General features: G+C 35.4%; 1 protein-coding gene across 2 annotated transcripts; it reads left to right on the top strand.

The window, feature by feature from the left end:
• The first annotated feature begins 1,729 nt into the window (after positions 1–1,729).
• Positions 1,730–19,994, top strand: LOC149562594 (PHD finger protein ALFIN-LIKE 3-like). Of its 2 annotated transcripts, none has more exons than XM_089826073.1 (5): positions 1,730–1,973; positions 2,114–2,146; positions 10,778–11,006; positions 19,077–19,212; positions 19,391–19,994. In XM_089826073.1, the coding sequence occupies exons 1-5, from the start codon at positions 1,883–1,885 to the stop codon at positions 19,655–19,657; spliced, it is 756 nt and encodes a 251-aa protein (XP_089682199.1). In that variant the 5' UTR covers positions 1,730–1,882; the 3' UTR covers positions 19,658–19,994. The 2 variants fall into 2 exon arrangements, with proteins under 2 accessions (XP_089682199.1, XP_089682198.1); XM_089826072.1 differs by having other exon boundaries at positions 19,388–19,994.
• Positions 19,995–26,925: the final 6,931 nt, after the last annotated feature.

Below are 26,925 nucleotides of genomic sequence, written 5' to 3'. Positions count from 1 at the left end.
CTCCACTAGCTTGCTTAGGGCATCACTGCAAAAATAGAAGGCTTGCTTTCCAAGGCCCAATCATTTTCACACCTACTATATAGGGATTCATATCACAAATCCCAAGGAACCATATAGATGCCAAGATGAGAATGTGAGTTATGACCCTATAACTAAAAACTACCTAGTTCAGAACAATGATAGTGCTAAAAACAAGGAATTTACAAAATGCAATGAAATGAGACTACAACCTATCTAACCACACATAGAATGTAAAAAATTACATATACTAACTCATGTACAAGATACAATGCATAGTTCAATCTATTAAATGACAAAATCAAAGAAAAGTGCACTAACTATGATAACATTGCTCAGGAAAAAATGTTTGTTGAGTAATCAAACTTACTTCAATTGTCATCCAAACCTTGTCACAGGTCGAGGGATGCCTTAAATAGGTCCAACACACATGTCCCCACCATTTTATGTATTTATTCAACCCCTTGTTTGAAGATGTACTCAAAACAACAAAAATTGTCATGACAACTTTTGTAATTTTGCAAAGTTGTCATGCAACTTGACAACATTTTGCATAGTTGGACCAAACTTGGTCAAAACCTCTTGAAACTCTACCACACACTTAAATATGAATCTTAGGACATGAAATCACTATTCTACCCTTTGTTTGTCTAGTTTAGCCCCTTGAATGCACATATGTCATGTTTGACAACAATGACACCATTTGCACAATACCTTGCAACTTTGAATAAACAAGTAACATTGCATGTTTCCAATGACCTAATTAGATCTCCTAATGATCAAGTCACACTCTAGGACTAACTAGCCCTCTTATTGCACTAGTGGCTTGGCCAAGGCCTCTATAAGCCAAAAAAACCATAGAAACCTAGGTAGAAAGATAGCCTTACCTAGGTGCTCCTATACCAATATCACCGAGGACACATGTCTCCATCGATCAAAATTTTATTTTATTTTCTCCTTCTACTTGCCTTGCTAGTTCATTGTTCTCTCCTTATGCCAATTGTTCTAACTCTTCTACTCTCCTACCAGGCCTTCTCTCTCGCCACTTGCACTGGCCATACAACTACACTATTTTTTTATTATTACCTCATTTATAATAATAACACCTATATGATAAGTTTTTTTTATAAAAAAAATACTTTCATCCTCCAATTTTTATTTATATCAACTATTGAAAAAAGCATACTTGACACATAATAATCAAGGTTGACAAATAAATATACTTCCACGTAATAATTAAGATTGACAATCAAATAAATTCATAAATCTTTAAATGATATTTGAATTGACAATTCTCTCACATATATTATTGAACTTAACAAAAGAAAATAAGACCCTGAATAATATCATTAAGTAAAAAGCTATTTTATAAATTTTAAAATAACAACATACACCAAATTAATATCTCTTAATCATATCCAAATCAACCTTTACTATTTTTTTTCAAATCTTTATATAAAATCTACAACTTTAAATTACCTTTACATTTAATTATTTTTTCTTAAAGATTGTATATATCACTTAGAGCAAATTCTACCAATAAAATGGCTACAACGAGACATAGCCCAAAAATATTTTCTCCGAAATATTATTTCATTTAGAATGTCAATAATTATTTATAATAAAAAAAAGAAAGGTCCCTCAAATCCCGATTGACCCTTCCAATATGCACCTCTTATAAAGCTTCACATTGAGCCTCAGCTTAGCTTTTGTGACCGATAATATATATTTTTTGTCTGAACGGACAAACCAAACTTAAACTTGCAAGGTTGATACCTTTAAAAATTTCGCAATAATTTTCCTGGCGCCGATAAGAGCTGACAGTTATCCGGCAAAACTATTTTAAGGAAGACGAGGCAGAACAATGGAAGGAGGTTACAATCAGAGGTCAGTGGAAGAAGTGTTCAGAGATTTTAAGGCCCGGCGAGCTGGAATTATTAAAGCCCTAACCGCCGGTAAGTAACCCAAATCTTAGTTTGAAAATTTTGAATTTTTCTTAGGGCTGTTTAAATTAATCTGATGTAATTTTATTTGTGGGTTAGGGATCAGATTCACAAGACATTTATTTTTTAGTTTTGTTTGTTTTCTGTTGCAGATGTGGAAGAGTTTTATCAGCAGTGCGATCCAGGTTGGTTTTCTGAATTATGTATTTCAAAACTAGCTCAAATATGGCCCAATTTCTTTTTAGGGTTTAATCATCATAGATTATTATTTTTTAAAATATATTTTCTTTTCGGATGGCTAATTCACTGCAGTCATAGCGTAATTGATCTCATTGTAGGATTATCACTTCCAATAAATTACCTTAACAAGGACTCTAATTTTAAGATAAATTTCCATTGATAAATGGCTAATCCGATGCCACATATTGTTGCAATATTTCTATATTTTGATTGATAATTATATAATTAAAGTGAATTCTAGTAATTGGTTCAAGTGGTAAAGCAACGGGGCTTTTATTGTTCGTTCCTCATTCGGCTCTCAGAAATATGCTATTTTTTGTGAAATCGAGAATTGATTAGTATGCTACATGGCTTCCAAATATTGATACATCTCAACAGTTGGTACTAGCTACATCTCAGTGACTTTGCTGGAATTGATACTGTGGAATCCATGCCAAGCGCTTCTTGCGGGGAGGCATTTTTCCAATTCAAAAAAGGATCTTAAAATTGTTTACATGTGAACTAAAATTTAAATATGGCTTAAATACCTTTCACGTTTTAATTAAGATAAACTGCTATTTTGAAAAAAGGAAGAAAGCGTCCGGTAATCAAACACCCTATAATTGAAATTCACCTCAAGACATCACTATTGATTAAAATTACATCTATACAGTCTCTTTCATTGAGATGAATTTCAGTAACGAATGGATAATCTAATGCCATAGATGCCTTCTACTTTTTGAAATAATTGTTATTTGAATTAAGTAAATCATTGTAAATGCTTTTCTAACGGATTGCTTATTTCAAATATTTTATAGACATCTTTCCTAAATTGAGAAATGTATTCCATCGAGTTCTTGGTACGGAATATCTCAACACAGGAGGGGGCAGACACAAATTGCAGGTGAATTTGATGGGACATCCTCTTGTCATGACAGCTAAGCCAAACGTCTCCCTGATATCTGAGCCAGAAGTTAATCTTGAGTCTGAATGCCTATGGCTATCCAAAAATGTCATAGCTTTGTTATTTTGGTGTCTAGTTTTTATTCTGTCATGTTATATACGATCATGGTCTCTTCTGCTTCAATTAGTCTTCTATCTTGTCTGATAGGAGAAAAATGAAATTTCAACACATAAAACAGGTAGAAATTGCAATGTCTTTTATGCAACTGTCACGATAAATATGAAACTGCTATGACATCTCTCTAACAGGTATTTCATTTGTTCTTTTTTCACTGACAATTCTCTTCTCTTTTGCTTTTTTCAGAGTAGTCTTTTTCAGCTGTGCTTGATTCCAAGGTGTCTGGATCATTCAGAACCAACTGAAATTTCTGTAGGCGCATGAATAAACTTTTTAACTCATTCTTGCGGAAACCCATCATGTTTGGAGTGTTTGCGAGTTGTTTAAAGTCACAGACTTATTTTATTCTACAGTCTACTTCCTACGAGAATTGTGACATAGTAATTTGAACTGATTGTCTTTTTATGATCTGATTTAGGTCATGAGATGACAGTCGGTTAAACTTACTGAGCCACTGTACTTTTGTTTGATAGGTGAATGGTTTATTTTATTTATAATAAGAAGATTTTACATTGAGTAACATATATTGAGATTTGAATTGCTGTCCAAACCAAAGTGTCTGCAACCCCTGAAGATGAAAACCCTCCTATGGCTACCTGCCTGCATAATTACATATCAGCTATCAACAGCCATACAAGCCATACACATCAAAAATTGTGACTTGAACCAGACAAAATATTTAGGTGCACTCACCCTATACAAAATTCAGTCATTTCAATCGAAAAACAAACTGGCTGGACTATGCAGAAGGATTGGAGGTCTGTAGGTTTCACCCTCTGTGCCGGGTTTCTGATGTCACCTTCATTGCCACTGTATTGTTGCATGCAGACATTTCGCCTGCCTCGATCACCTCCCTTTCTTGCAGTTAGACCATGTCCTCTGTGATCTCTTCTTGGCCCTGTCCTTAGATGCTCGGCTGCTTGACGGTTAGCCTGAGGGGGTTTTCAGTAATCTACAGCCTGATGTGAGGGTAGCCTTGTCAAATTTCTCCTTGCCCAGGCCAGATTCAATCACATGCTCCCAATCCACATTACATGCCACATGTCCCTGGCTTAATTTTTCCTTGCATCCCTATTCTGATTAGCATAGTTGAATAGAAATGGGTGGAGATTAACAGGGTACCCAGGAACATGAAGCCAAATTCCTCTGTGGGCATGAAAACCTATCCCTGGCTCATAAACACACAAAAATCTCAAGATTTTGCTTCCACTCTTCTTGCACATGCCTCATCACCACTTTGTGCACCATTGCAGTATTGCTGAATTCAAGTCTACATGCACAAAAAAGTAGGATATATTGGTATTGATCCTCCATTTGTAATCTTCTTTCCAGAAATCCAAGCTAAATCAACCTTGCACAGTTGTGAGGAAGAAAGGATCATCTACCAAGTTGTTGAAGTGGCATTTGAGTTGCCAATATGGAAAGTGTGCTAGAAACCGCATTTCCTTTGTGGTATATGTGGGAAAATTTGAAATTGGCAAACCGGCCAATTTCTGCCTGATGATGTTGATGATCTTTTCTATTGTCCAAACTTGGGATTTCCCTGTGGCATTTGCATTTACAATTATTTCCCTTCCAAATGAATCTGTTCCACCCTCAGATGCTTGGCCATTTCGACAGCCAGTAGTGCAGCTTTGGTCTCTGTTTCATTATTGGTCCATCCTTGAACCGTTTGGATTCTGCTGCAAGGGTATTCCCTGCACTGTTTCTTGTGACACATCCAGCTTCTGAGGGACCTGGGTTCCCGTTCGAAGCACCTTCAATATTTACTTTCACCCGTCCTTCAGGAGGTTGTAGTGAGGAAACCTCCCCATTCCGTTGAAGTGGATTACTCCAAGAGAGCCCATTAGTGGGCTAAGCTACTGTGCTTATAGAATATAAAGTGTCCAGATCAATGCATCATTTGTGGCAAATTTTGGATGCCTATAGACTGCTATAGAGATTACGTCCTGTATGTAATATTGCCACCTAATTGTTACATCACAACATTGCCATGTATGGGCTGCGTTAATGAGACAAGGGGAAATATTGTATGGTTGGGTGTAAATGTAGGTTTGTAAATGGTAATATTTGATTTATAAGTGTATTAATTATAAAAAGAGAGCTGGGCATATGTTGAAGCTTGAAATCTTAGATTATCATGGATTAATTTGAGGTTATTTTGAATATAGCTAGAAGTCAAAGTTAGCTTAATTGATTTTTTTAAAACTGATTACAAGATCACCTGGAGCATTTGGCATTTTGAATACAAGAAGTCAATTTATTTTTAGAACTGATTACAAGATCACCTGGAGCATTTGGCATTTTGAATACAAGAAGTCAATTTAAAGGGTATTGAGAGCAGCCTTTTATATCCATATCCTTTTCCTTATCCAATTATTATTATTATTATCTTTTTTTTCCCTTTGAATCTTTGCAATTAGAGTGAGTTCAGAAGACTAATATTGGTTGAAGATTGAAACACTGATTCCCATTCGAGGAGGAAGAAATGCTTCCTTGTTGAGAACATCATTCTACTGGGTTTTTTTTTTTCTGATGATACTTTCTGGAGTGCCCTTTTCAAATTACATTCTTGTTAATGAGCAGTTTTTTCAGCACTTCCAGTAACAGTTTTTTATTTTCTCATTCTCTTGTCTGACTTTTTTGAAACTATCTTCCTCTCTTTGGATTTTTTGATTTGATGGAAAATGTTACCAATCAGTATGAGGAAATAATGAAGTACTTTTAACAGTTTTCTTCTGTTGATTTAAAGTCTGATAGTGTCCAAAAAATGTACAATCATTACATTTGAAAGTTGTGTTGCAATATATTAACAATTAATGTGAAACTCATTTAGGACTGTTTCTTATGTAATGTTTTTACTTCTGTCCATCAGTAGACACACCTTTGAAGATAACATTATGGTTGTCAGACTCTGCAAGAGTAGTCCTGTTTGAACTTTATCATACCAAAACAAATCTTCTGTCAAATGACTCTGCCGGTGCCCCAAAGAATTTGGGAATTGTAGAGCTAGCTATGGAAAATTAAAGCAAACACTTGTTAATTTCTGCATTTATCTTGGCTATTAATCAGATTACATAGAAATCTGAAATGCTGCCTAATCTTAGAAAGTAATTTGGCTATTTTGTAATCTGAAGGACTACTGTTTGTACCAAGTTTCAGCCATATGGTGACATCAATATGCTTTCCTTTGCCAAATTCATGTACGGGTTGTGAGTTTCAGGTTATATTATTTATGTAAGAGTTGTTTTATTTTACTTCAGAACTTTTTAAGATTTATTTTATTCTCAGTTTATTTATATTTGTTATTTGATCATCTTTTTAATTATTTGTAATTTTATTTATTTGATAATCATTTTATTGTTACTTTAGAATCTTAGATCTATTTTATTTTGTTAACATGAACTACTTTATTTTTATTCGAAGATCTATTTTCATTCAAGAGTTATTTTATAGTTTTAATTTTCTAAATGCATTTGTTGTGTATTAGTTTTTATTAATATTTGCCCCATGAAACTCTACCTTTGCTGCCACTGGATTAAAAAAATTAGTATAAAATCAACCAGGCGTTATCAAATTTCAAAATATTTCAAATTATTATATGCTAACATCTTTGCATTTTGACTTGCTAACAAAAGTTAAACAGATAAAGGAAGAATGTCTTGAATTCAGGTAAATTTGCTTAATGTTATATACAACCATAAGATAAGACAAAAATTAAAACAATCAATAAAATAAAAAACAAATTTATTCAACACTGATCTATAACAGATGTTGAGTTAGGACTACGAATAATTGTAAAACTCAATTATGTTCTAGGATACTAAAAGAGAATAGCTATTAGGAGACATGATACAGTGAGCTTTATGTGAATAAAAAATGTTGTAGGTTCCAATTCACCAATTGTTAGAGCTAGTGGAATATCAGTTTGACGGACCACAAAATTTAATTTTAACCAGAAAGTTGAATAGTTCCTTAGGGATTCTATAATATTCATGGGTCACCATCCTTATGCTAAAGAGCAATGCTTTCTGAATGAACAATGTTATGCTATGTTACCCTGATATTTTGGGATGGGGGGACCGGGGTATGGGTTTCCGAGATGGACTTTTTTGGTCATTTTTGAGGTCAGGGGGATGGCAGAGGGGATAGATTTCTAAAGAATAGGGAGAACTTAAAATATATAGGGAAATTTCAAATATTCATATGATAATATTGATTAGTCATTCATCATATGCATTATGGATAGCAATTGAGTTGAGATGAGAGTTGATTCAAATTGCTTTTATACATTCATAAATGTATTTCATTGGATCACTATCATTATGCATGCAATGATTAATATGAATATCAAAATGGGCAAAGGCTGCAAGTTTCAACAAAAATGTTCAAATGTCATATATCTTAAAAGTCTCAAACTCAAACTAAAACAAAGATGGCATGCTGCTGCCCCTAATCTACATCAGATCAGTGTCACTGCCACTGTTAGTGTTAGCCTCAATGGGTGCATCATCCAATGGAATGCCAACCTGGGTGGTCTCTTGGGATTAATGTCCCACCACAAGGCTGAACTTTGCCGACACTTTGAAGTCTGACAATCCTTAAGTTGTAGAGTACTATAATAGCCACGGACTTCATTGGATGTATAGAGGTAAGCCTATTCTTCTTGATGGAATGGATAAAGCCATATGTAGACCAATTCCTCTTTGCTGTAGAGGAACTAGCCTCCTGTGAAAGGAGGCCAGTGGCAAGCATCTTCCAACTTTGGTGGATCCGACCCATACCTTTACCTAAACCAATAATTATTTTTGTGCCATTATTGCTATATCTTGCCTCACTTTTGGTGTGTTGAAAATTTGTAATATCAAGAAATGAGAAGGTAACCCCTTGATCATGAAGCATATCAGACTACTTAGATGAGTGCATCTTTTGAAGGGCCTTCTTAACCCATATAGCATCTTGTTACTGTCACAAAGAGGTGACCTTCCAGACTTGGGCTCATACCGTTTTGGATTTAGTGCAAAGGCTGCCATATGAGTGGGATGGTCATAGTGTTCATCCCCAGCATGACAATGAGCTTAATACATTGCTCGTATAACCAGTATTCATCTTTTGAGTTGTGTTGTCAAAAGGATTATAAATCCCTCCATCATTAGGTGGGTCTGTATTAGCATATCTATTGACATCCTCAACAGGTGAGATGATGGAGAAAATATATCTGCTAAATCCAAAAATAAATTTCAAATTTCAAATAAGATCAAACATATAAAGCAGTACCTTCCTGGTACCAACTGTAACTTTTATGGAAGCTTGTTTAGGTTCTATTTTTTTCAGTATAAAGATACCAAAGCTTTGGTTGTGCAACTTCTAACCCTGGCTACCCAAGTCAAATCCATTTGGTGATCATCTATCACTAATATAGAGTGCCTCATTTCTCCTTGTTTAAAACTTTGTATTGCCATGCAATCCTATATTCGCTACTGCATATCCACTTGTCACATATACTCATGTTTAATGGACAAATTAGGCATCTTTTCTGTTAGACTATGCCATTTTTATTCCTTTGATGACAGTAAGAATCCATGTAATTATAAGAAACCAACGAAAAAAAGAAAAAATAGAGGACAAATGCGAGATAACAGAACATTTGCAAATGATGTGTGCCCCCATATGATATTGACAATTTTCTGGAAAATATAAAAGATAGTTGGCCATTATTTGGGACCTGTATGGCAATTGTATCCCACATTATATATCTGTGTGTGTGTATATGTGGAAACTAAAAGTTAATTGGCCCCTATTTATGACAGCCATATGATAATTTTATATCAAGTTGGATACCTTATGGAATGCATACATATATATGTGGGTCTGCAGATGGGGAGGGGTATTTACAAGTTCAGCAGTACATGACAAATTTGGACATTTGTATAATTCCTGAAATTCAACATTTAGTGTTCAAAGACCACTTAATTGAGTAGAAGCAATAAAATATTCATTTGTTCAATGGTGTGCCTTGAAGTAGCCTGTTTTGAGTAACCACCCCCATAGTCATGGTTATAGGGAATGTTCCCTGCCACCGCTTCATCTTAGAAATGGTTATTGCAATGGGGACACAGTTTGTTCATGTTGCACAGAGATGCCATGTCAGTGTGGGAACACACTGACATGGCATCTCTGTGCAACATGAACAAAATTGTGTTAGAAAAATAAAAGATAACTGGCCACTATTTACAATAATGCCTGTAAAACAGCTGTATGTCAACTTGGATGCGACAATCCGTTGGGGCATCAAGGGATATTATGCAAGTGAGCTTCGAGGTTTCCCAGATCTTTCTTCAGGTACCATGAAGTACTGTATCTACTATCAAGAATTCTTCAAGCATATGAATTCCTACCTATCATTTCAGCAAAAACCGACAACAATAGTTACATCTTCATCCTGATTATGAATTACAGAATGAGATTTAAACATTGATATAGATGGTGTCCATCACATCTCCAGAATAATTAATTTGTGATGAACTGTGGATGCGTAAAAACCTTATAAATGTCCATTTTGAAGGAACACATCTCTCTCAAATAATTTTCTTGGTAGATGATTAAAATTTAATCCCTATTCCAAGCTTTGGTAATCTGGAGGAGATTAAGTTGATATAACTCAGTGGTAATTAACTAAAATGACCATACGGTTAAATGGAAAGATAAACAAGCTTAAACATGCATTATGGAATCATTCACTCTAAAAGAGTTTCTCCGACTCTGGAATGCTTATTGAGGGGTGAATTCACAACTTCAGCAAGGAAATTAATGATTTTATTTTTTTCTCCCTTCTGTGGCCTTGATCATATTTGTAGATTGCTTTAAAGATCTGATGGCATATCCCACTATGTCCATCCCCAGGATTTCTGAGAGGGATCTAGGTCCTGGTGGCTCTTAGTCTATTATTTGTATGATTTAATCACACCAGTTTTTGTTTGATAAAGAATCAAATCTAAAGATAATAATATCAATATGACATTGTGGAGGTAATTAGTCGAATCTGTTAGCTTTCAACGAAGTTAGAGAATCGTGGTGTTATAGATTTTTAGTATACATGCAAAAAAAGTAAATTTAACTGATGCTACTAACTTATGTTTTAGAAAATCTTATTCTGAATGAGCATGTGAACTTTGGATCAAACTCTTTAAAGAAAGGGAAATTACTTCTCATTCAGTATTAATAGATGCTGTAATGATTGCTTTAGCATGCAAACCTTTTAATCTAACCTCTAAGTATTTGCAAAATATGTTGATCTTGCTATCGAAGGCTGGGGTCTTGATATGTCTTATATTTATTACTTCTATGTGAATAATTTTGATTCCAAAAAATTACTATTGTTCTTGTTTTTCTTTCTTACATACTTTCAAAGAAAGAAATATTTATTTCACAAGCGCATGAAGATAGATGTTTGGTAAAAGTTTTGTATGAACTTGCATTTTATACGAATAACTATTTTGTATTCTATATTCTTCAGACAAGGACAATTTGTGCCTTTATGGATTTCCAAATGAGACATGGGAAGTCAATCTTCCCGCTGAAGAGGTCCCTCCAGAGCTTCCTGAGCCTGCTTTGGGTATAAATTTTGCAAGAGATGGCATGCAAGAAAAGGATTGGCTATCATTGGTTGCTGTTCATAGTGATGCATGGCTTCTTGCAGTTTCATTCTACTTTGGTGCAAGATTTGGATTTGACAGATCTGACAGGTAAATCTCATGAACTCTAGTGTTGAAAATTTTATTAGGCAGTTGCGATTTTAGATTGCTGAAGAATACCTTTGTTGGCTGTTTTTCCAATTTGCTAGTTTTGTACAAGGACAAAACCTGTATAGTAATTGAATTTAATACTGTGTGAATTCTTCCTGAAGATATTCAAGACCTATTTGTTTCCGAACTTCAATAGATATAATAATGTTAAAAAGTCTTCAGAGAGAGAAGGATAAGTTTGATAGTCTTATTTTACAAAAAAATGAATTGCAGTGTATATACTATATATGCATGAATATTGATGTCCAAACAAAATATATAGCAGTTTGGATCTGTAATATTCACTTTTAGCTTCCCTGGATATGGGAACACGTACAGTATTTTTTTAAACTTTTCAAACTACTTAGTTGAGATAAGTCAAGACCTATAATATTGGAAGAAAATACCATCCAAGTTGACACAAAAGGATGGCATAAACATCACAATTGTCAAGTTTTATCCCATGGAGCAATGCAACAAAAGTCATTTAAATATAAAGGATAGCACCATAGTTATTGGGTTGCATCCCATGACATTTCTGGGATGAGAGGGGACTGTGAGACATGTTTATTGGATGGTATGGGATTGGAAGACTTTTCAAAAGCATGACAGGGGGTGGCGAGGTGATCCTGGGATAGTAGGGGATGCATGCCTTTTTAAAGGGATACCAATCAACAAAGGGAAAATAAAAATAATATAGGGAGACTAGAAATATGAGGGACGCCATGTGCATGTATATCATATAATAATCACAACTACAAAATGGCAAATACCCAGAAAAATCTGGTGCTCAACCTAATCTTGATTTGCTAACACTGCATCGAATTGGAGTGTGTCTGAATTGATACTAATACGAGGGACCACTGCAACCAATGATATCTAACCAATTGCTTTTGTGTCTCCCCATCAATTTGTGTGACACCTATGGAATCACTGTTCTGTGGTTAGAATGATATGATACTCATATGTCTCTCAATTTCGAAGTCATAGAGCACTATGAATAGCCAACAACAAAAGTCAAAATTCAATCATAGGGTTTTTGAACTCCTTAATGTGATCCTAACATCTGATTCACACCAACAAGCTCCAATTCGGCCTTGCAATAGAAAGCCAATGGCACTCTATGAGCTTTGATACCAAGTAACATTTGGTTATGAAGGTAGCCAACCAAGTTCTAGAAGCAATGGAAAGCATGATAACAAGAGAAAATGAATGTCAAGAATAAAGTGTATTCTCACCGAAAATGCAATTGAATAATTAGTACAATGGATGATAGTATATAGGAGAGCCCTTGGTTAGATAGCCGAGGTGAGTACAAAGAAGTGGATTAGACAATGACAAGCGTTGTCTCATTACATGATAATCAAAAGAACTTATCACCCACTCAAAGTGGAATCATTTTCCAATGTGTAAAAAAGTTTGTGCAACATGTGCAACAAAGGTGGAGAGTGATAAAGTGATAATCTGATTAGTCCACATAAAATGGAAATGCTCCAATTATTTGTATGTAATTCCTAAGTGTAAAGTGTATTTAGGACCTAGGTGTGAATTAGTCGAGGTAAAAAATTACACCAACACTCTTTAACAAGATGAAGCAATTGGAATATCTAATCTCAACAAGTTTTGATGAATTCTTTTTTCGAGATATTCTTACAGAGGCAAGGTTTAATGGTTGCAAATGAACGTGTTTATCTCTCTGACTTCTACCACCATTGCCTTCACCCAATCTATCTTTGCATTGCCTTCTAATGCATGAACATGACATGTGGTTCCAAAACATGTGTTTGTAAGCATTGTCTACCATCATGCTAGCTAGTCTATAAACATGTGCTGAATTGATGACAACTTGTACAACATTTAAGGGCCCAACATCCTCATGATTAGTCTCAAACCATGAAAATGAAATTTTTTGTTCTTGTGCTTCCTTGAACAATCAATATCTGTAAGAAAATAATAGCCAGCTATGAGATTTATAAGTAGCTTGGATGCTACCATTTTCTCTCCCAGTTATTCTCTTCTTGTCTCCTCCCTTGATTCTCATAAAATGTAAAATGACAAAATGAGTGATTTTATGGTTTTGAGTATAACTATCTTCATTACTTTTCTTCTTTTGAAATTTATTTTTTGCAGAACCAATTTGGATTACCTTATATTCACCCAGGGTGTGGTCTAGGATGGGGCATTTAGCTCGAGTTTTTGTAGGACACTCTTGAGCTTAATGTTCTATTTGCTGTTGGACCTTTATCTGGATAAGAACATGGAACAGACTTATCTGAGTTTATCTAGGGTTCCTGATGAAGTCTGCAAAAGAGATTTATATGTGATTTGTTAAGGACAGGAGTGGCTTTGTCATGAACAGAGAGTACGGTTGCAATCTTTTATTTTTTGCTTATTTCATCTATGGTCCATAACTCATGGAAATTTGGATTGTGCTTCTAAAGTTTGGACCTTTTGTAATAAAGCTAATTGAGGTTGATTTTCATTTTAACTAGGTTGCTGGGAGTCCAGTAGCAGTATTGGTGCAGGAAATTAATTTTGCTACAGTGATAGATAACATGCATGAGTGCTATAGTTACTTGGCAAGCAAGACCTAGTAAGGCCCACCTTATTTGCAACCCAACATTCGTCCACGTTTGTCTCTTTCCTATGTGAGCTGCTATATTGAATATCTATGTTTATGTGGGTGGTGAACAAATGCTTCCATTCAGCTGCTGCTGTATATGGGGCTGCTATATCCACTGCAAATTTTTATATCATTGATCTTGACAGTTTGTCCAAATGTATTGCTGCAATACCACCTAGTCGGTTCGCATGCTTTGTGGTAATCCTGACTCTTGTTTTATTATCTGTGTTTATGGCAATCCACCTCTTAATGTCCATGGAATTTTGAAAACTTTTTTTCAATCAAAACAAGATATTGCACACATATTTACTTCTAAGCTGTGTCACAGAGTTCACCATATTTTCAGCTTCAGGTTCGGAATTCGGCGAACCCCCCAAAAAAGACAAAAAATCGTTAAATTCGTCAGGAAATTCGGCAATTTTTCCTTGTCGTTTTGCGTATCTGGTATGCGTCTGGTGGTCGAAGCATTTCTGAGAGTTGAAACAATCAGTGGAAAAAATCTTTGGCGGTTGCTGTTGTCTGAAATGGCCGTTCATCTTTGGCAGTTTCTGTTCAGCGTAGCCCAGCGGCAACCATTAATATTTGATGTCTGAAACTGCCATTCATCTTTTGCCTCTGAAATTTCTGTTCGACTTTGGTTATTTTTTCATCTCTGACCCGCGATCTCCCACAAAATCTCCACAATTTTCAGACTTACCCAGTCGTTGACGGTCATGGATATAATATATTTATAAAGTTTTCATTTTACTCTTTTAGGTTTATAGTTTACTAGTTTTTATTAAATCTTATTCAACGTTTCTTATGTTATCTTTATATTATATGCTATTTTTAGTAATTTTTATGAAAGTAAAACGTTTTATGCATTGGTTTTAGGAAAACATTTATATTTTATTTATTTATTATTAGTAATATATTAATTATTAATGTTTTGTATGTTTATTTATTATTAATAATATTTTTATTAAAGTATTTTATTATTAGTTTTATTTTATAATTTTCAATATTTTATTTTATATAAACATTTAACAATAATAACATATCTATATAAATTTTTGAAAACTATATAAGGCGAATTTGATGTCGAATTTTTTTTCGATTTTTTAACCTTGTCGAACTTCATCCGAACTTCATAGCTGTCGAATTCGAACTCAAACTCGAACCTTGTGACTTAGCTTCTAAGTAGTATGGGCAGATTGGACAAGATGCCGTAGAATGCCACACTGAATCCTACGCACTCTTCATGATTGGCTTTATCGAGATCCAGTTCAATTCTCTGCTCGCTTACATTATTGAGCCTTGTTAGATCCCCTGGAAGAAATCTTCAGATTGCTCGAAAATAAATTACCAGACTCATACTGTATGCAGCATTTTGCTGCAGTGGTTTGATTTATCCTGGGCAGAGAATGAAGTTTTTGTAGTAAAAAAGAAGTTATCTCCATCTATATTCTTAATGTGCAAAAATAATATGGTAAAGAGGAGTGGTGTCAGGGAACAGGGAACATTTTTCTTTTATTGGACCAAAATATGTTATGAGGGAAAAACTTCAATCATTCTATTCTGATATCTTTTATTTCTGTGTTTTGCTAAAGGGCGTGTATATCTGTACATATAATGCAGGAGAATTTATTTGTATGATACTAAATGATTTCTTGTCAGAATTTGAAGAGTCATGAAGCATCTCTTATTTGGGAATGATGTATGTAAGCCCGAGCTGAATTTGTATTACCAACTTTTGCTTGGCATCTCTGTATGAGAGTTAGAAGTGCAAGACCTGTTGTTGTCAATTGCTTTTGTATTGTTACCATTGGACCCTTTGTGGTCAATTGGTAAGTAATACTGACACTAATCCAAGTAATAACTAATTTAGGATTGGCAGGGACTGGACTAATTAAAATGGTTGGAACTTGGAACAATGGTTTGCAAGTAAGTTGCATGTGTGAGTCTTTATTGCTGTGGCATGGTTAGCATCCAATCAACGCAGCCTGATATAGGAGGAAGCTTCATGCATGTATCAAGACACAAGACATTTGGTAGGGGTCAAAACCATCGTGGTTGAAGGAAAAACCATTATCCATCCCTAAGAAAACCGCCTTAGAAGTCACTTTGTTAAAACAACCGCAAAATGTGCGGCAAACTGCAAGTTCGAGGCGTGTGCATGAAGAAAGAGCCTTTTTCCATAAAACAAATGTACAGGCTCTATAACCGAGGTGCATTGTAGGTGGTATAGTCCAGCACCTCAGGACCTGCCATGTTGGACCTCTACTTTAAGCTTAAAAATTCAGATGCAAGTCCACATCAAAATCAAGCCGATGGTGGAGCTAAGTCAAAGAAGCACACAAAGATCCCATAGAGAAGGCATGTGAGCATGTGAAAGGGTCTACACTGTGTGAACACGCAGAATGGAGAAGAAATCACTTGCAAGGTCATACGCAAGGCAGATTTGCTCACCACAATTTACGGAGCCGAACTGCCGATAAGAAATCTGCATAACCATCTATAAAGGGGCAAAAACAATGTGTGAAAAACCAGCGGTCAAAATGGCCAAAGAGAATGTGCACAAGCCTAATTAAAGGCGCTCCAACTGGCACTATACAGCGAGCCCATGTTGGAGATGGTGTTGAAGATTGGTGGAGTCATGCAAGATGTCTCTTGTACCTGCAATAAGCCACGGTGAAGGAGGACCTTTGTGCTTCAATGTTTTGGATCACATTCTGTAATCCATCATCTTATGTTTCTTACATTCTTGCACTCTCTCTCATCCCGATTTGTGTAGAACAGAAGGTCCCGTATGTAGAAACCACCAATTGCCAAATACTGCAATTCGGAAACCGTGGTTGAAAGGCCCATCAATTCGCAGTGAAGCAAAGGTAAAGCCATGTGGCATCGTAGAAAAGGGAACTACAGGGTAAAGATAGAACTTCAAAGGCTCCCATCAATCATGGGAAGTGGGCTCGGCAACACTTGCAAACGCTAAACCGCATACAAAAAAGGGCTTGTGATCTATAAAAAATACTTCATTTGGGTGTACACAAGACAAGGCACGGTCCAGTTGGAGAGTTGCACATGTCCAAATAAGCTAAAAGTCCTTCCTTTGACAAAATTGCATGCGGCAGTATCCAAAGGGGCCTGCCAAAGGAGTTGAAATAGTCTCCATGGAGCTATTGTGGCCGAAGTTATAGTGCAAAGGCCCAAAAATAGAGATATGAGGACCAAGGTCTTCTCGTGACAGACCTATGCTCAATAATAAAGAGCATGCATTTTTTGCATTCTAAAACAAATTTGTTTGAAAACATAAAAAAAATGTACCCGCTTCTATATTTTTTTTTGGAAAGAAATATTATCGCCCTTGCCTCGATTTTCGTGCCTAGGTGAAAACAACTTGGGTGCAAAATTTTTTTGCCTTAGATTTCAATGTCCAAATTGGATGTATTTTATATGGAAATGGAGGTTTTTGAGTGCTCTGAGCTCAATGGTGATGTTCGTTTTTTCTCGAAGTCCCTAAAAGATCGGTGACCCTCCAGATCCAATTAAAAATCGTTGAAAGCTCATATTTGAATATCGATGCCAAATTTCTCAAGAATAGAATAGGGGCATGAAGATCTGGAGCTCTGATACCATGTTGAAGTTGATGAAAGAGCAACTCCACAGCTCCCAAGAATCACCTGCATCCAAACACTTATCACAGAAATAGAGAAGCAAACGCTATGGAGGATACACTTGCAAACGCTAAACCGCATACAAAAAAGGGCTTGTGATCTATAAAAAATACTTCATTTGGGTGTACGCAAGACAAGGCACGGTCCAGTTGGAGAGTTGCACATGTCCAAATAAGCTAAAAGTCCTTCCTTTGACAAAATTGCATGCGGCAGTATCCAAAGGGGCCTGCCAAAGGAGTTGAAATAGTCTCCATGGAGCTATTGTGGCCGAAGTTATAGTGCAAAGGCCCAAAAATAGAGATATGAGGACCAAGGTCTTCTCGTGACAGACCTATGCTCAATAATAAAGAGCATGCATTTTTTGCATTCTAAAACAAATTTGTTTGAAAACATAAAAAAAATGTACCCGCTTCTATATTTTTTTTTGGAAAGAAATATTATCGCCCTTGCCTCGATTTTCGTGCCTAGGTGAAAACAACTTGGGTGCAAAATTTTTTTGCCTTAGATTTCAATGTCCAAATTGGATGTATTTTATATGGAAATGGAGGTTTTTGAGTGCTCTGAGCTCAATGGCGATGTTCGTTTTTTCTCGAAGTCCCTAAAAGATCGGTGACCCTCCAGATCCAATTAAAAATCGTTGAAAGCTCATATTTGAATATCGATGCCAAATTTCTCAAGAATAGAATAGGGGCATGAAGATCTGGAGCTCTGATACCATGTTGAAGTTGATGAAAGAGCAACTCCACAGCTCCCAAGAATCACCTGCATCCAAACACTTATCACAGAAATAGAGAAGCAAACGCTATGGAGGATGGAATTTCCAGATCCACAAATGGTTCACTTTTGATAATAGCAATTTCTCTTTTTGCTCATCAAGAATGTCTCATTTGTGGATCTGTCAATTCCATCCTTCGTAGCTTTTTCTTCTCTTTTTTTGTGACAGGTGTTTGCATGCAGGTGATTCTTGGGAGCTGTGGGGTTGATCTTTTATCAACTTCAACACCCTCCCTAATAGTCTCTTGAGGATTTCATGAACTAAAAGATTGGGGTCATGGGGCATATTTTCTTTTAATTTTTTCTTGTGGCTATACCTTGTTCATCTTGAGAACCTTGCTTGTCCTACTTGACACTTAGGATCTTCAAGGTATCATCCTTGACTATTTTCTGCAAGTGTCTTCTTATAGCTATCTCGACATTTTGTTTCTCAATGCGAGCATAATCTTGCTAAACTAAACCTAGGGAATCTAATTGCACCACCATCTTGACCTTTATGTCTTTGATGCATAGTTTGGGTTTCCAAATGCCTATCTGACATATATCATATTCATATCCTCACAGTTTATGCTAGTGATGATTGTATGATCTTACTAGTATCAAGTCAAAATCAAAGCCTTTATGGGTAATATTCAAGACCAAACTTTTGTATGGCAATGTTCTGTAGCAACAATAGAGAGTCACATTGCTTAAGAGAGTCACATTCTTGAAAATGGATCCTTCTCTCATTCACAATATTTGTGGTTACATGAATACTGTTAATTGAATTATTATGCTACTCTGGTGTCAATATACTTGTCAGTTTAGGACAATGAATATGATAGAAAACAATTATTACTAAGTGCAAATTAGGTGGTTGTTTTTTTTTGAGTCCAGTGTAATCTTGTGTCCTGCTTTCTTCCCTTCCTCTCCTTCATTTTAATTTTTTAATTTGACTTTTAATTTATTTATATAATGATATTAAGAGTGTGGTTGCAGGAAGCGACTTTTCAATTTGATCAATGAACTTCCAACAATATTTGAGGTTGTCAGTGGAGCTGCTAAGAAGCAAGCAAAGGAAAAATCTACAGGAACCATAAATGGCAGCAGCAAAAGCAAGTCTACTGGGAAAGTGGTGAGTTCATGGAGTCTTTTGGTGTAGTTTTCTATGATATGGTATGGTTTACAACATTCATAGCCAATGTTTGCACAACAACTAATATTTTGCTGTACAATTGTTAGTAATACACACTAGAGTTGGGTGATTATCCATTGGTCGAAAGGTGATTAAATTGTCTTCTCTAATTCAGCAGCAACCACCTGAGCCTCGGGCAAACATGTCAAAGTCAGTTGTACCCAAAGATGAAGATGATACATTGGATGAAGAGGATGATGAGGAGCATGGTGATACACTTTGTGGAGCTTGTGGTGAACACTATTCCCATGATGAGTTTTGGATTGGCTGTGATATCTGTGAAAAATGGTTCCATGGAAAATGTGTAAAGATCACTCCAGCAAGGGCCGAACACATCAAACAGTACAAATGCCCATCCTGCAGTAACAAAAGGCCACGACCATAGGACATGGCCATAATTTTACTTGTTCTGGTTGAAGAGTCGATTCTCTAACGTTTCCTCAAACATTGTTACTGCAGCTGCGGAAGTGCTTGCGTGTGCAGTGCGAATCTCTAACTTGCTATTTAGAAGTAATTTGAGTTCAGTTTCATTCATACTTTGACCATTGTCTTGGAAAATACATCATGATAGTCTCTTGAAATTGTTATGGTAGTTTAATTTTTGCAGTTATTTTCATTGCAAATGGAAATCACCATTCAGTTTGCAGCAAGATATGATCGTGGCAATATTTACTGCACAAATATAATTTTCAAGTGTTGTATGATAACACATCTTTTATTCCTTTTGATTCCCCATACTTCTTGCTCTATGACTTAATTCATCTTGTCCCCTAAAAATAAACAGGCATAGATGGTCTTGATTACTTGTCTCATTGAGCATATTTTTTAACACACCTAATTTTGTGCTCCTTGAGCATTGCATAATGATCTTGTAGTGGAATTTAACTCCTGGCAATAGAATTTGTGCACCATTTTAGTTGAAGGAGTCTTTGAACTGGTATTCGTTAAGAGTACACAAATTTAGGTGGTTTCAATTATTCCTTTTCAATCTCCTTCCTAATTTTGGCTACTGGCATGTTCACTTCTGTCAAAAGAATTCATGCAGTGTTCTAGTTAAAGTAAAGGGAGTCTCTAACTGATAGTTTGTTGGATGAAAATTTATCTTTATGCTATTTATTTAAGAAAATCTAAGTGGCTGAATCCTGGGACTTTTTTCTGGACAATTCCGCGTATGTTTCTGGGTACAGAACATACCAGAATCAGAATTTCCTTTGGGTACACATCTGGGATTTGTTTTTTAAAATGCATAAGTGTTTAGTGATTCTAGTTTGATCTTTCAGATATTTTTGAGACTTAGACTTCTGATTCGCAAACTCTAAACTTATCTATCATGAGATTCTCGGTTGATCTTTTGGATACAGAAACCTGAATTTACATTAGAATGATATGTTTCAAAACTTGAACTTTGAAATTGTTTTGTTAAGCATATGTATTGGTATATCACATTCTAAAATTAATTCTTTTTTTTTTGCTGCATATTAGATATGTGTATGTGTGTATAGTTGCCCCCTCTCAAATTTTCTGTTGTATCAGCTACCCATTCCCATTAATGATTCGGCAACTTAGAAGGAAATAAGTTTTTGATGGAAACAAAGAATGAAAAGCAAAACATAACAATGATGAAGTGTTAGGTTATTGGGGCAAACCTAAACATCAGAATTATGAAGCATCTGATAAATGAATTATTTCATCATACTCATGAATGCTTTACACAGTAAAACTAAAAATTCTCTCTGGATATCCAAATCCATCTATTTGTTTAGCTCACAACTTCCATGCATAACGAGTAATGAAATTGCTATCGACTTTTGTCAAGGTTTATTGAACATTTGAGAAACCTTTCATCATAGATAATATATTGACATATGTCATGAGGAATCACTATCCTGCTGAGCACTCAGTTTGTTCTAAATTAGAACTGTGATAATTGGAAGGCTTTTTAGTGTATCATTGTTATTTTCAGAAAAATTAACTTGCAAGCAATATATGAGGTAATTTGTAAGGACTTTTCTGGTTGGATATTGGCCCTTTTTCTTGCTGCCAGGAAAAGCTGAAGTTTTCATGAAGCAGGCACCCCGTTTTACATGCAAACATGATAAGTACAAAAACAGTTAAAGTGTAAGCTTTATTTCACAATGGGTACTGATCAGGGATATAGTTAGAATTCAGGCTGCTCATGCTTCACTGGAACTAGTCATATTGAATGTTCAATAATGTGGTATAAAAAGTAGACTCCCTAGACATAAATCTATTCCACCTTTATGTGGATTTCTTTTCACTAAATTATTTCCTAATCTGGCTCCTTATTGTATTTTTCATTGCTGATTACTTCTTGAGAAAAAAACTTGAACAGCAAGGTCATAACCGAAGGTTAAAAAATGTCAGGTGCAAAGGAGAGGAATGGGCATTATACATTTTATCATGTTAGCTTATCTATCTCTCTTTTTTGTGGGGTTCAATCACTTAAAATTTCTAGCTTTAAACTGGGCAGTTTGAGTAAACAAAATTGTGAGTTAACAACTTCCAATCTTTGGTTTTCTTCCCCAAAGAATTATGTGGGCAAACTAAATTTATCAACAAATTCTATGCTTTACACGGACAACATTATGAGTTATATTTTATTTGTACATTGTGTTTTTTCAGAAGTTTTTATTATCTCCCGTTTGACTTGAATCCTGCATGATGTGTCTGATTTGAAGGAGTCCTCTGAAGTTCTAGTAATTTATAATCATCAAATTCAGGAGATTTTTGAAAATATTTTGGTTTTGTTGTCAAATTGATTTGGCTTGGAAAACTAATAAAATACCTATTACAAATTTCACTATATAGCGATTGATGTTTCAATCTAATTTCGGCTACTTTTTTAACGACCTAAATATACCATTATGTAATAATAGAAATGTGTGCAGAAAGTTGAAGTTGTACATTACTCCGGGTTTCAAATAAACAAACAGTACTCTCTTGGAATGCATTGATGAATACATATTAATGGATTGCTTTCATATCTTTTTGTTTTTAAAGATCAAAATTCGTTCGATTTTCTTCACCATCCTTGTTTGTTTCCTTGTCACAATAGCTAAGAATATATGTTTGGTTAAGACTCTTCAATGCCTAGACTCATTTCTCAGACTGTGTTGAGACTTTTTACAGTTGGCAAGTTTTAAATTTCAGGAGGATGATGCTCTACTTCCATTTTATTTTAAGGTCACTGTATTCCACAATTTTAATTGGATTCTTCAGGTATTGAGAGACTTGACAGTCACATAATAGCAATGAGTGTATATTTTTATCCTTCAAAAACTGTACTCATTGAATATGTTCCCAAGTCATAATACATCTATTGTGAGATGCCTCTATAATGCTGCTAATTGCGGCATTGTTCCAACTGCCAAGCATCATTGTAATAAGGCCAAATTCTTATCATTATATCTTAATCTCCACCTACGGGGCTTAAAACCTGTAAGTGTCTTTGAGTCCCTCATAATGGCTTCACCTTGTTTGATGTTACCTTTGCTAATCTCGCAGGCCCTCCAGATGCCGAAATACCTGAGACCCTAATGTCATTAAATTGAAGCTTCTGGACTGTAGGTCATGAAGATGCAGACTACCCCAGTATTTAGCTTTTGTAGGACTGCCATTAGTTCTGATTGACACCTTCCAAGGCTAGCTGTGACTATCCATTTACATGCAACTGCTATCCCGTGACTCTTTAGATCTTCAAGTCCATGATTCCCATTCTTTTTTGCAAGACAAGGCTCTCTACATTTGATTGCATGCCTCCTATTCTTCACTTTACCATATGACCACAAAAAGCTTCCTTATACCCTCATTGACTTCAATGATAGGAGGCACAGAATCATGCAAACGATAGTAAATAGTGTGCGAGGAGATTATTTTCTACCATACCTCTGTCCTCTTTGCCGGAGGGGGGTAATTTCTATTCCATTTACCTAATTTCCTTTCAATTTTATCAAGCATACCTTGCTACATATTAAGTAGTGATGGAGAGACAGAAAATAGGTTTCCCAAATATCTGACAATTTTGTTTGGTTCTTCCCATTGCCATTTGACATCGGGTATCAGATGAAGAGTGTTGCTATTACCGTTTTGCTCTAGATGCTCTTCAAACGAAATCTGAGCTCTCCATCAAATTCATGGCATTGTCTCTGTCCAAAGGACACATTGCAGTGCCCTTTGTAAACTCTATATTAATAAGATTAGGCTGTTAGTTTAATTTCAAACATTGTATCTCTAAGAGCATAATGAAATGCTTCTGATGCTATGAAAGAAGTGCTCGTGCCAGTGGACAAACGTGCTTTATAGATGTTCCCAAGGAGAAGGGTTCAGTCAAATCCCCATTAATATCCATTTTAGCGTTTGCATCCTTGAAAATTGCTTTAAACCATTTTACAAAAATTATCGGGAAAATGGTTGCCTCCAGAACAGTGTAGATCAAATACATGCAATAACCAAAGATAAAAGACATCTAAACCCGATCATGATTTTAAAATCAAGCAAGAGAATGCCAACATCCTGCCCCATCATCTCCACGATACTATCCACTCTTAACGAAACCCGTTTGTGTTTTGCCGATGGCCTTTCGAAGGATATTCGACCAATCTCGTTGCTAAAAGTATTTTCGATGAGACATTCAATAATCTGATGAACCTCCAATTTCTGTTGCTTTAATCCCCTTCTCTTGGAAAGAATTTAATAATGCTGCTATTGATCTTTTCATCTAATGAACCTTTTTCAACTGCTTCCGCATATATCTCTATCAGATCATCTACGGCGCAATCCATATTGGCCCTATTCAATTCAGTTAGTAGAGCATCCACTTCTGACTGTCTCCCTTTCTTTAAATTTCGCCCTTGAAATATTAAATAAATATTTGGTGCCTTTTTCCCTTATTCTAGCTCCTTGCACTCCTCTAGTCTGAAATTGACTGATTTATGTTGAGTTACCTTAAAGCTCTGAGTAAGACCTTAATTGTGAGGATTCTCCTAAAGTTCTTTTTCCACTTTGAATAAATTAACTCACATTTTCACTTCCATGTTTCTTTACTCCATTGCATTTTTTACCAATATTTTCAACAATTTAATCAAAATTATCAGTGTGTATTCCAACACTTTTTACTTCTTGATGTTTACATAAGCCTTTAGTGAGACATCTTGTAGTTTTGATTCCATCCACACAATCTAATTGACTCAATAGCTTAAATAGATCTCCATTAGGATTTTTGCTTTCTATCATAATCTTACTATCCAATCTACAACATACTCCTCTTTTGAGCACCTTGATTATTGCTGCCAAATACTGCTACTTTTTTTTTTCTGTTCCTCAATAAGATCCAACATCTTCCTGGGTTATTCATATATAAAATTATTATAGGGGAGAAGAATAAATATCATGGTATCATTTTTCTCCACTATTCACGAATACTTTATTTTGCAAGGGCAAACGAGTGAGAAACCATCGTGGTAGTCATGGTAAGTGCACAATTGTTCTTTTAACTCTTTGTTATTCATTGCTATGAGAATAAAATGCAATATTATTTTAGCTTTGTGTCTACAAGCGCTTTCTAGAATTCAATACAGAATCTTTTGGTTATTGAATATAACAGCAAGTGCTAATCCAAAATGAAATTACTCATTTTTAATATATGGTCAAGTTGTTTTAGAGTTTGAGATAGTTTTCTTTGAAGATGAAAGAATTGTTCATCTTGAGAATTTGTCAACTACCACATGTAAATAATTATCGCTATTCTTGGTTGTAAGATATCTATTAGTTAATCTATGACAATTGATTTCAAAGTTTCACTAAAGAGGGGCTGCACATTGTGCTTCTTGTTTAATTTGGATATATGATGTATAAGATGTGATGGATTTACAATGTGTTAAGTTAAAAGAGGGGTTAAAAGAGGGGTAAAACTTTATTGAAGCACAAAGATAAAAACAAAAGAGTAACAAAAGCTCTAAAGAAGCTTGCCTCAATAAACAAGCTAATCAAAATCTTGAGATAAATTGGGGGGCAATTGCCTCTTATCAACAATATCGTAGTCTTGCATGAGAACTAAAGCCCATTTAGTTAGGCATTCAACAACATCATTCCACTTGCGAGGAATGTGAAAAAATGATAGAGCTAATAGACCTACATAACTATAGAATCTGTTTGATAACTAAAGCCAAATGCCACCTAACATCCCCATGCTCTTGCTTATTTAGTGAATTCACAAACACCCGAGAATTTGTCTCATAAATAATCTTGCACCAACCACACATACAACATTACTCAACAACAAACAAGATGGACAAAGCCTCCATGCAATTATTAGAATGGAAACCAATTGCCTCTAGCAGATAACACACTATTGCAAAGATTGACGTAGGGTTACTACTATGCCATAGACCAACACTCTTTGAAAACCTTCCTCAAAGAGAAAAAATTGAGGCAATTGCATACATCATCTATAGGATCCATATTGCCATTTCACTCATACTTAGCTAGAATTATTTCACAAAGAGTTAATAGTTTTACACCTTAGACTCAAGATCCTAATCCTTACATCTTGAAAGATCCCCTTGTTCCTCTCCAACCAAACATGCCAAAGAATAGATGAATTCCCAACAACCTAAACAACTTGAAGAAAAGAGAAGGGGAATGTCCCATCCATTCTTAGAACTAAGACAAAGAAGAAACATGCTAGTAGGTGAGAACCAAACATTATATCAAAAGTTCCATATCTACTCAACAAAAGAACATTGAAAGAAAAGATGAGAAACAAACTCTTCACCATTGTTGTATAACACACAAAGTGAGGGACCTTGAAAAAATTACACTTGGACTAGGAATAATTATTCCAAACTTGCTTCCACCAAGGCACCTCAACTACTCTAAACAATTGCCTAGTAAGCTCTAGACACACCACATACAATATTTTTTAGGTGAGGCACCACCCCAAGTCTAAAAATTAGGATGCCAAGGAGTACAGTCTAGAAGCCAAAATTTGATAAATCTTGTGACAATCTCTCTCTCATACTCGTGATGGTTAATCGAAAGAATTCTTTTGTCTATAACCAACAACACAACTCAAATTACTAGCTGTCTTATAATGTACCACCTTATTCCAACTAACAAGAAAGGAATCACATAGAGTCTACATATTCATTAAACACATAATTCATACAATAATCAATAAACAAATACAATTTACAAGTAATATATAATCTGACTTGTTCACCAGGAAAGTAATTTTCCATCTTGGAGAGGGTAAGTACTAAGTGATCAAACAAATATTATCTACTATAGAGAGGCCACACATGGTCTAGCAGTGAACTACGGTGAACTCCATATATGAGGTCTTAGTCTTATGTTCCACTCTCACCAATATATGTGGCTTGCCCCACTTTGTATTAAAAAATGTCATTTTCTATAGAACACCTCCAACCAATAGATTTAGGTTGAGGAATAGGTTTACATGCCTTGGTCCAACAAAGCCAAAAGTACAAGGAAATTTTATCATCGATCATTCCTGTCAGTTGGTCAAGTCTAGTAGGAAATTTAATCATTGAGTGGGCAAGCACATAGGATTCTAATCTATTGATTTGGTCACCAACATTCACATCTCTGCACCTTTTCATTTTTAAGGGTACC

This window comes from Cupressus sempervirens, chromosome 4 (genome assembly GCF_028749045.1).
Source record: "Cupressus sempervirens isolate cs-2001-9-10 chromosome 4, ASM2874904v1, whole genome shotgun sequence".
In the NCBI taxonomy this organism is placed as follows: domain Eukaryota; kingdom Viridiplantae; phylum Streptophyta; class Pinopsida; order Cupressales; family Cupressaceae; genus Cupressus; species Cupressus sempervirens.
This window is presented reverse-complemented; position numbering and strand designations above follow the sequence as displayed.

Excerpts from the sequence above, each read along its gene's own strand:
- LOC149562594 (XM_089826072.1), top strand. The coding sequence starts at position 1,883 with ATGGAAGGAGGTTACAATCAGAGGTCAGTGGAAGAAGTGTTCAGAGAT. Across the intron at positions 1,974-2,113 it reads TATTAAAGCCCTAACCGCCG|ATGTGGAAGAGTTTTATCAG; the intron begins GTAAGTAACCCA and ends TTTCTGTTGCAG. Across the intron at positions 19,213-19,387 it reads GCAAGTCTACTGGGAAAGTG|CAGCAACCACCTGAGCCTCG; the intron begins GTGAGTTCATGG and ends TCTCTAATTCAG.